We start from the raw sequence: 11,898 nt of genomic DNA, 5'->3' as shown, positions 1-11,898 counted from the left end.
TGGCCACCAATAGATTGCCTTGATGTCATGAGTCATCTTGGTATACCCTAGATGAACTGGTACGGGGTGATGTGCGCTTCTTCCAGAATTGTCTTCTTAATACTTTGATCATTTGGCACGCATACCCGATCCTTATATCTCAATAAGCCTTGGCTAGATATTGAGAAATCGGTATTCTTGCCTTCTCTGGCTGCTTCCATATGTGCTGCTAGCGATTCATCATGTCTCTGACCAATCCGTATGTCCTCTAGCAGATTCGATTGGATAGACAAGTTAGCCAGCTTGCCTATAACTACTTCTATTCCGGCACTAATCAGCTCCTGCTGTAGCGGCTTTTCTATTCCGGCTAAAGCTGCTAAATTCCCATAACTTTTCCTACTAAGTGCATCGGCAACTACGTTCGCCTTCCCCGGGTGGTATAGGATTTCGCAGTCGTAATCCTTTACTAACTCCAACCATCGGCGCTGCCTCATGTTAAGCTCCTTCTGAGTAAAGAAGTACTTTAAACTTTTGTGGTCCGTATAAATCTCACACCGTTCTCCGTAAAGATAATGACGCCAGATTTTTAACGCAAAGACCACCGCTGCCAACTCCATATCGTGAGTTGGATAGCGCTGTTCGTATTCCTTTAACTGTCGTGAGGCATAGGCTATCACCTTGTCATTTTGCATTAGTACGCAACCCAATCCTTGCTTCGATGCATCGCAGTAGACAACGAACTTATCGTTGGGTGTCGGTACACTGAGTACTGGTGTTGAGCAAAGCTTATCCTTAAGCAACTAGAAGCTTTCCTCACACTTATCATTCCAGTTAAACTTTTGTTGCTTCCGGGTCAGGTTGGTGAGCGGAGTGGCTATCTTAGAAAAGCCCTCTACAAACTTCCTATAATAACCTGCTAACCCTAGAAAGCTTCTTACTTCAGATGCGTTCTTTGGTCTGGGCCAATTCTTCACGGCCTCTACCTTTGATGGATCCACTGCAACTCCATCTTTCGATATAATGTGCCCGAGGAACGCCACTTGCGAAAGCCAAAACTCGCATTTCTTGAACTTTGCGTAGAGTTGATGCTCCTTCAATCGCGTCAAAATCATCCTCAAATGTTCCTCGTGCTCTACTTCATCCTTGGAGTATACTAAGATATCATCGATGAATACAACGACGAATTTATCTAAGTAATCCTTGAAGACCCTATTCATTAAGTCCATAAACGCGGCTGGTGCGTTAGTAAGACCAAAAGACATCACCAAGAACTCGTAATGTCCATAACGAGTCCTAAAGGCTGTCTTAGGAATATCTTCTCCCTTTACCTTGAGCTGATGATATCCTGATCGTAAATCGATCTTTGAAAATACCATCGCGCCTCGGAGTTGATCAAACAAATCGTCGATCCGAGGTAGCGGGTACTTGTTCTTAATCGTTACTTTATTCAGCTCACGATAGTCTATGCACATCCGCATACTTCCGTCCTTCTTCTTCATGAATAGTACCGGAGCTCCCCATGGTGAATGGCTTGGCCAAATAAAACCCAAGTCTAGGAGTTCTTGTAACTGTGTCTTTAACTCCTTAAGTTCCGTAGGTGCCATCTGGTATGGTGCCTTAGAGATAGGCTCGGTGCCTGGTACTAATTCTATCGTGAAGTCTATTTCTTGATTTGGCGGCAATCCTGGAAAGTCATCGGGAAATACTTCTGGAAATTCTTGTATAACTCGAACATCTCCAACCTTAAGTGATGTCTCCTTCTCCACATTCGTGATGCTGGCTAAGAACGCTTGACATCCTTTCTCCATCATTCGTTGAGCTTTGAGAGATGATACTAACGGGGTGCGTAGTCCTGAAGCTTGTCCCATGAAGCATAGTTTCTGGCCGTCAGGAGTCTCGAACATCACCTTCTTGCGTTTGCAGTCGATGGTTGCGCCATGCCGTGCTAACCAATCCATGCCTAGTATTACATCGAAGTCCTTGATCACAAGTTCTATCAGGTCTCCTTCTAGTTCCTTGTCCTCAATCTTGATTGGTACGCCTCGTACTATCCGTGATGATAAAACTACTTTGCCCGAAGGCAACTCGGTTACAAACCTAGTTCTAAATCTTTCACTAGGTTTGTCTAGTTTTTCTATCATTCCTAACGAGATATACGAATGAGTGGCTCCCGAATCAAATAATACATAGCATAAGTTATTGAGGATAGAAACCTGACCTGTGACCACCTTGTTGCTAGCATCAGCCTCTCCTTGGGTTAAAGCAAAAACCTTAGCAGGAACCATCTTTTCGTCATTCTTCCCTTCTGGCTTCTGCTGAGGACAATCTCTTTTACGATGCCCTTCTTGACCACAGTTAAAACACTCCTGGGTGTTTGCGCGGCATTCTCCAGGATGCTTCTTCTGACATTTAGCACATGGCGGGTACTCCACGTAGCCCGGCCTATTTCCCCCATTATTTGTTCGTGCCCTTTTATTGCTGTCAGATTGCTTGTTGTCAGGATGCCTTCTCTTCTGACCATTACCGTTGTTGTTTGACTGATTGCTGCCATTATGGTTGTTGCTCCGACTGGTCTGCGGTTGACTTTGCGGTCTAGGTTCAGGCTTACTGGCTTCCTCTTTGCTTACATTGGCCTGCAACCTTTCTACTTCGATTGTCGTCTCAAGCACGTCGGCATATGTAGTGTTCCCCGGGTTTGCTAGCTTAACCCCCATTTTGATCTTCGGTCGAAGTCCTCTAACAAACTTATTCACCCTTAGGAAATCGATTGGAACCATCTCCGCTGCAAACTTTGCTAAGCGGTCGAATTGACGAGCATACTCTGCCACTGTTAAATTTCCTTGCTTCAGGTTGGCAAACTCCTTAACTCTTGACGCGAGTACAGCTGAGTTGTAGTACTTTTTGTGGAATAGCTCCACAAATCGGGTCCATGTCATGGTGGCAGCATCATGGGATTGCTGGACCAAGTCCCACCATATCCTGGCATCCTTTTTGAGTAAGGACGAGACGCAGGATATGCGGTCCGCATTACTGAGATTCATGTGCGTCAGAATCGGCTCCACATTCCTTAGCCACTCTTCTGCCTCAAAGGGGTCTGTAGTCCCTTCGAAGTTTGGAGCGTGCTGCTTGCGGAACCTCTCATACACTGGCTCCATGTGCTGTACTGGATATGGCGCGTAATTCGTCATTGGCCATCCCCCATATGGACCAACTTTTTGGGGTGCTGGGGCCATTTGCTGGGGCTGCGGCTGCGGCGGAGGCTGACTTTGAGCTTGTTGGCGTTGTTGCTGCAAAAGTTCCTCGACTTGCTGTCGCAGTCTGGCGATCTCCGCATTGTTGTCAGCTGGTGGTGCCGGCGTGTTGCGGCGGGCAGTAGCACGCACTCCCCTTTGGCGAACTGGAGGAGCTTCATTGGTTGCTGGGATGGCATTGGAGGCGTTTCCGTTAGTGCGTGCAGATCTTCGGAGCGACATCGTAGCAGAGTTCTAACAGTTGAAAGAAACATGTTAGAACTTTACCTAATAGGCTCTAAGGCAAAAACTTATTCTAAAACAAACATATCTCGGACCTATTTATTATGACTTCTTATGAAAAAAATTATATAGGTCTTTATTTATTAGTTAGAGTGGGTTTCTATACTTAGAAAAATAAGTCATCTTTATTTTCTAAGTGTGTTTCTAATCATCCTATATGACTTAATCCTCAGGCTCGAAACTTATCTTTGTTCCAAAGTTAACCATATTGAGGGAGGGCTGGGATCAGTAAAATCGTTCCCACTACTATGGCCCCCTAACTCTCAATAAGGAAACTTGGTTCATTGATTTGTATCCACCCTCACCGAACTTAGTCATTATTCATTTTATTTATTACTTATTATGATTGCGAAAATAAAATCAAACTCATATATGGTAATAAAATAGCATGTTATTCATTTGGAAAAATATTTTCACTTATTACAATCATAAAATAAAAAAGTAAATAAAACAAACAATAAAAACTATTAATCTAAAAATCGGGATCTTCTACATCCGATCCCTCATCTAGCATATCGTCATCTATCTCCTCATAATCATCATTGTCATGAGCATCAAAATGTCCTCTAGGAAGGTTTGTGAGAATCCTATGTTTTTGCTCATTTGTGAACTGAAACTTGAATTTTGCAGTGAACCTAACTAAGAGGAAATAATATCTCATCGCTAATGGTAATTCATCCTCATCATTCATGGTTTCCCATATTTCTTCTAAGGCTGCTATTACAGGATGGAAATCTTTAAATAGCCTAATTATTAATACATATTGTTCCGTTGATCTTAACATTATTTGCTTAGCCTCTTGAAGGTGACCTATCTCTTGGTGGAACAAGAGCAATCTTCGAGTGATCCTTTCTAGTGCTCCTACGGTGTTTCTTGGCTCCCTTATTCTTTTTAAGGCCTTAATGGCTCGGATATCTTGGTAGGTTAAAGCTCCGTTCATTCTTAACTGAAAACATAAACACTAAAGTTGTTAGCTATACATATAAGCAAAATAACTATAACTTAAATACTTACTTGGCGGTCAGATTCGGAGCTTTGAGCGTGTGTATCGAGGAGAACTTCATGCGAAGGAACTGTTTCTCTGATACCAACTGTAATGACCCACTACTCTAGACTTTTGGACCATTAATGAAACTATACATACAAATCCTTAATAAAATTTACATTTTGCGAAAATACCATAACTTTATTGGAAACTTGTAGAAATAAGAGTTACTTTCATAAAATAAGTAGGATATGGGATTCCATTGTCTTTAAAAACAAAACATGATTTAAAATGAAAGGAATTACATAACAAGTGTGGAAAATACATGTAAACCATAAATAAAAGACTACATCCTTGAAATCGAACTCTCGACTCCTTGAATCCATTCATCACCGATACACATTCTCCCAAGCATCCACGAATCTTACCGCCACTATAGCTATTTTCCTGCACATATAAACAAAAAGGAATGAGCCTAATGCCCAGCAAGGAAAATCTAACACATAGTTCATATACATAAATTTCATAAGAAACATAAAAAAACATAACATATATATATATCATACACATACTATAATGGCCATTATTACTTGGGGTCCCATAGACCAAACAAGTCATATGCCCATTAGATTAGTGGGGTCCTACTAGCTAAGTAGGTCATATGCCCATAATCTATTTGGGGTTTTGTTAGTCAAATGGGTCATATGCCCAAGCCTACAAACATATCATAACATAAGAATCATAAGATAACATATAAAACATATAACATATGCATTTCTACCCTATTTTCCTTACCAAAGTTACCGGGATATGAGGACAGAGTTTGAGACTTTTGGAACACTCCTAAAACCATATATAACAGGGTGAGTAGTTTTGAAGAAAAAGAAATGAAAGAAATGGAAGGACTAAACCTTGAGAAAAATACTTACCAAAACCTTTTTGCTTAAGAACTTAGGTTTCCTAACGAAAATAAAGATTAAGGTTAGAGGCTGAGTAGAAGACTATGAGAACTTAAAAGAACAAGTACAGAAATGAACTAGAGTTTTGGGTTACCTTGAAGACTTGTAAGACCAATCTACACCTCAAACTGAAATACTATAAAACCTTACTTCCCAAAGTGTTTGATAAGCTTATGATGATCAAGCTTATGATTCCCCAACCCAGGTGTTTACACTCTCACACTCACTTAGCACTTGCAGCCTCTGAACTTAGAGCAAAAGATGAATAATGGCTGGGTACTAGGTCCTATTTATAGAGTTTAGGAATGAAAGGATCTTAATTTTACTTGAATAAAAATAATAGCTTTTTAGGTGAAAATAATTTGAATTATCGTTCAAGAGAGGCTGAAGACTCGTTCAAAAAGGTGCTGGACTTATCAAGAGGTTGAATGACTGAATGGAAAATGATTTCAAAATGTTTCAAAATATACTGAAGGAGGCGATATATCGCCCCCTGTAGGCGATATATCGCCTGGGCCAGTATGCCCGAGGCTGTCGTGCATCGTCTCGTGTTTTCCGTATCTACGTGCTGCGATATATCGCCCCCTATAGTTGCGATATATCGGCACACGCTGATTATTTAAACACGAAATTACACATTTTTAGCTAAATTTGAATGGAATAAACAGCGTTGACTAAGCCCTCAACGTATTCAAAGCTGCTGACTGACCTTATAGCATTCAAACTTTACCCCTTATTAAATTTAATCCTCAAAATACTTAATCCTTAATCACCCATTCATAACATGTGCTTAAAATCCTATTGGTTCTTATCTAAACCTTATAGTATAATAAATAATATCCTTAATATCAGTCATATTAATCAAACCTTGGGTTAAAATTAATATTCTTAAACTATAGGTTAAACTTAGAAAATCTATAAGTACTACTATGAGTGTCCAATTAATTCCCGGTCTGAACCAAAAATCCACAGTTACAAAGATAATGCTATTAGTACTATAATACTACTATCTATCTTAGCTAAGTAAAGTTCTTGGACTCTACACCCATGTCTTCGAACTACAGCAGGAGAACGAGGTTCAATACTTTCATTAATTATTTCATCATAAGGATTCTTGGTAGGATAACCTTGAGTGGTTGAAAAATCAGGTACACAATTAGCCTCATATGTAGCTAATTTTATTTCAAAGTCATGTATCACATTCCAAAATATTTTAAACTTTTCATCAGACACAATAGCCCAATCTGCGACTTTGTCAAACTTCTTTTGGAGCTCATGATATCGTTGTGCTTCGAAATTGCTATGTAAATCATCATAAACAAGTTTCATCTTTGTATGATACATTCTTATATTCTTTCTCCACTATAATAAAATATAGTTCATCGGAACATTTGAAACTCCCATTCTAATGAGAATTGAGATTGCATGCTTACATAGAATTCTTTTAAATTCAAACAATCGACAAGCACATTGAACCTCATAATTTTCTTTGTTGAGATGAACTGAAATAAACTTCTTTACTTACTTCATAAAAAAACACAACCTCACATACATTGAATAACCCAGAACTTTCATTAACACAAGAAACATCACAATAAATCTTCCCAATTAACTTTTTTTGAAATTCTTTAAACTTTGTATTTGTGTAGGCTGTCTGAAATTGCTTTTCTATTGCAAAATGAGTCACACATGGAATCGATGTACTAAAGGATTGAAAATCATCTCGATTCTCCTTCTCAATCTTGTCTCTTAAAGCAATGTCATATTGTTCAACAAATTGCTTAAGTATTGTCTTTGAGTTGACATATCCATCAAAAAATACATTCATACTCTCACTACGTTGAGTGGTTGACATTCCATCCCAAAATGTGTCTTTGACAAAAGTAGGAACCCAACGATTTCTTCCTTCATATAAACCATTTAACCATGCATTGTCTTGAAGATTGAAATCGTTGATGAATAGACCCCATGTTCTTTCAAGTTCTTCCCTAGTCAAAGAATTATAAACACAATTTTTCAATGCTTTTTTAATTGGCTTGTATGATTGATAACCACTTAACTTCTCAAGAATCTTTTTCATTATGTGCCAAAGACACCAACGATGTCGACTTTGGGAAAACACAACCTCAATTGCATTTTTCATTGCTTTAGCTTGGTCAGTAATAATGGCTTTCAGAGCACATCCAGACATACATGCAAGCCACGTCTCAAACAATCGAAATAAATGTTTCAGTAGTCTCACTTGATAGTAATCCACACCCTAACAAAATTGACTGGCCATAGTGATTTACTCCAACAAAAGACGCAAATGGCATATCATAATTGTTTGTCAAGTAAGTAGTGTTAAATGAAACCACATCACCAAATTCTTCATATATTGCTTTACTTCTTGCATCAACCCAAAATCCATTTTTGAATCTTGACTTATCATCTAAATCCATTGCTCAATAAGATTTCTACAATCCTTCTCTAAGAATAGAATATTATCATGACCACCAACTTCAACCACAAATGACTGAAAATTCTTTACAACACTTATTCCCGCTCGATCATTTAGTTCAAGTTTTCTTTGAGCACCAAGACTTATCTCTCTATTGCACAAATAGAATCGTGACTTTTGAGGACTTAATCCATGGTTATGCTCAAGTATAACTAAATTAATCTTACATTTTTCATCTTCAAGAATAGAATCATTAATCATGGCCTTACATTCCACTCTTGTTAAAGGAATTGGATTAAGACAATGTTGCTTTTGTGATGCAGATTTTCCAGCTCGAGAACACAACAAAGTCAAAAATCTTATTTTTCTGTCTTTTGAAGCACATGTTGTTTTCTTTTTTATTACAAAATCCTCTTGCATCCCATATTCTCTATAGTAATCATAAAGATCATTAAATGAGCTAAAATACATCCCAGATTCAGATTCATGAGATTTTAGATTTTCTAAACACTCTCTAGCATCTTTCTCTTTTTGCACATCTAAAACTCTTTCACTTTTTTGTTTTGCAAAATCCATGTTCATATATTAGTTCCACCTAGAAAAATAAGTAATGTAATCTGTAATTCACTGTGAACTAAATATATACATATATATACCCACTACAATGAGAAACTATGAGGAAACATAATCTCTAATTCCTTAATTGTTTATATTTGTCAACTTTATAAAGAAAAAAAAAATCATGGAGGTTGAATTTATGCAATTGAAATGTACTTTTATCCTATTTGTAGTTTAGTAGACTGATCATTTATAAGTCAATAAAGATCTTTATAAATCATTTAAAAAAATCATTATAAAAAGAGAAAAAAGAAAAGAAAAGTAAAAAATGAATAAATTTAGTGATAATATCATACATAAATTTCTCAAAACTCATTAACAACACATTTAGAGGATGATACGTAGCAGTGTAAATATCTACTTATTGTTGATGATGATAATGGCGTCTCTCCTGCTCTCTTCATCTACTTCCACGGTAGATATGGGTTCTTCATTTTCAGAGTATAAAGATTTCTTGCTTGCAAAGAAAATGAAAAGTCCCAAGTAAATATATTTTATTATTATTAAATTGTACAACATGGTATTTTTTTTATTATTAAATGTACTTTCTTAAGATATAATATTTATTATTGCATATACACACACGTGGCTCGGTAGGGCATCATTTTTACCCCTATTTTGTGAGAATATTTTTTATCTAAAATGATTGGTCCACGTAGAGAAGCTGCATAGTAAACCGATGAACTTAAAAGCATCCTATCTTTTGTATATACACTTCTCGTATATCTTTCTCTCTGTCTTATTTCATCAAATTTACGTTTTCCCAGATGTGGTTTCTCACTTTCTCTCTCTCTCTTTTTTTTTTTTTTAAGAATTCTCTCTCATTAGTTATTTCACTTTTACCAAACAAGACAATGACATAGACTATAATAAAAAGACCAAAGGCAACGTATGTTATTTTTCATCATTAGTTGGGTTTTCTTCGAACTGTGCAAAGAAAAAAAACAATAATTCTGCCAAAAAAAAAAGCCTCCTATGTCTTGTCAATTTTATTGTGGAACTTGTCCTAGATATTAAGTGTGTATAGATGTATATGTCTATACATGTATGGATTTATTAATGCCATAACCTGAATCCAAACTGTTGCTTTTGCCCATTGCTCTCTTCGTTGTGAAAAAAACATAGGGAGAGACAAATAAGGACATACTTTATCCTATGGGTGTTTGGTACGAGGTTTAAGTTTGTGAGGAAGAGTTAAAGATGTATAGATTAACAGAATGTAAAACTTAAGTGTTCAAAAAAGTAAAAATTATCCTCAAATCAAGCTAAAAAATAAGATTCACTTGGAATCTCAAACCTCCAAGCCCTCAATAATAAATTTTCCAAAAAATATATTTGACATTCTCATTCCTACTAATTCAAACTCTCGTACCAAACTCCCTACGTATTAATGAATAAAGGGTTAAAACGAAAAAAAAAGCACATACTTGGACACCCACATTCTATACTGATTGTTTTCTAACATGGTACCTAACATTTTTATTTCTTTCTCTTTCTATCTCTCTAGGTTAATTTTTTTTTTATCTTTCGCAACCGACTATCTTAGGTACGTTTTATTTTTTTACAATGGTCAAGATATTAAAAAAAAGTTTCATCTCTTGCATTTTCACGTTTCAACCTTACAAGATATTAAAATATTAGTTACTTAGTCTTATTATGCCCTGCAACTTTCCAGGTGCTCTATAGTTGTATTTCCATGTCACTATACTTGTAATATATATGTATACAGATTTATTTGTTAATTTTATATAAAACTAGCATATTGATTTAGTTTAATTATTTGGGGAAGAAACTACATCATGCATTGTCTTTGGCCTTAGCTTGTGGTCTTGTTTCGTAAAAGTGAAATGAGAGAGAGAAACCCACCTCTAGTAAAAGTAATAATGTGAAAGAAAGGCAGAATGCTTTCAAATTCATCTTTATGTTGTGCAACCAATTTACGTGGACCAATCATTTTAGATAAAAAATGCTCACACTTAATGGCAAAAGTTATGTTCCTATCTCAGCATCAATGAATCAACATCTTTTATGATTGAATTTCATAATGTGTTAACCAATATAATTTTAATACATCATTTCATTTTTTTTTTCTTTCATTAAAAAACTGGTATCTTCCTAAGTTTGTCGTCAGTTTGTAGACTGAGGTGTGGGTCTATTGGTTTAGAAAAAATCTTTTAACTTTATTAATTTAAAAGTTTGTGAGAATGTGGTGGGTCCCACTCTTAAAATTTCTATAAATCAATATATTTATATAAATGAGAGCACGTGACACTCTAAAATTACTCAAAGCATTTTTTTTTTCTATTTTCTCATTTTCACATTTTTTATTAAAAAAAATAAAAATATCTATCTAATTCATATAAAATTTAAATTAAATTAATTTATTAATTAAATTAGAGATATTTAAATTTGAAATATTTATATATAATTACGATAATCTATTTTTATTTTTTATAATAATAAAAAATTAATTAATTATTTTAAATGAGAGATATTTAAATTCTAAATATATATATTTATTTACAATCTTCATATATAATTTGAATTTTAATATGACCGAGATCAATATTATTCTCTTTCTTTTTTTGTTCACTGAGTCGTTGTAGTTTCAATTTATCTAATTAACATCATTGTTGATATTATCTTGCAAGGTTGAATTGAAGTTATCGATCAAGAGCTTACATACACAACTTAAGATTGAGATGTTGGTTTCTTATACAAAAATCATGATTGAGCCATTTTCATGACATGGAGGTATATTGTATAGTAGGAATGTCAATTCTAGCTATTTTATGCTTTGTCAAATCTAAAATTACTACTTTTTTTTTTTCATTTCAAGTGGTCATCTTACACATTCTTGACTACTTTTTTCTTGATTTTGGGAACATTCATGCATCATTTGTAAATAAGTGATCATATAGAATTAATACATTTTACTCATTTCTTGGGCAACGGGTACGATAAATATCATATATATATATATATATATAATAGTTTTAAAATCTACTCTAACTAAAAAAAGTAAATCAATAATATAAATATCTATCTAATATTTTTAAAAACTTAAAATTTTCTAATTTATAGCTATTTAATTAATTTTCTAATAATTATCTAACCACAAAAATAATTAAATAATCAATTAATAATAAAAATAACAAGTATTATATATATATAATAAATAGTTTTAAAATCTACTATAACCAAAAAAGTAAATCAATAATAACTATATATCTAATATATTTAAAAACTTAAAGAACATGGATTTGAATTTAATAAATCAGTAAAATAGATTTCTTGTATTTGTCAAAAAAATATATTCTTGTACAAAATTTTAATTAGTCAAATTTATTTTCAATATTACCAAAATATTTATTTAACATATTA

The 11,898-nt window shown here is 34.9% G+C and overlaps 1 protein-coding gene across 1 annotated transcript; it reads right to left on the bottom strand.

Annotated features, from left to right (window-relative positions):
- Positions 1-6,933: 6,933 nt before the first annotated feature.
- Positions 6,934-7,647, bottom strand: LOC133790125 (protein FAR-RED IMPAIRED RESPONSE 1-like). The gene has a single exon (XM_062227693.1). The coding sequence runs from the start codon at positions 7,645-7,647 to the stop codon at positions 6,934-6,936; it is 714 nt and encodes a 237-aa protein (XP_062083677.1).
- Positions 7,648-11,898: the final 4,251 nt, after the last annotated feature.

This window comes from Humulus lupulus, chromosome 1, assembly GCF_963169125.1.
Source record: "Humulus lupulus chromosome 1, drHumLupu1.1, whole genome shotgun sequence".
Lineage (NCBI taxonomy): Eukaryota > Viridiplantae > Streptophyta > Magnoliopsida > Rosales > Cannabaceae > Humulus > Humulus lupulus.
The sequence above is the reverse complement of the archived record's forward strand: the minus strand, read 5'-3'. Positions and strand labels throughout refer to the sequence as shown.

Bases quoted from the DNA above. Each gene is read 5' to 3' on its own strand.
- LOC133790125 (XM_062227693.1), bottom strand. From the start codon at position 7,647: ATGTCTGGATGTGCTCTGAAAGCCATTATTACTGACCAAGCTAAAGCA.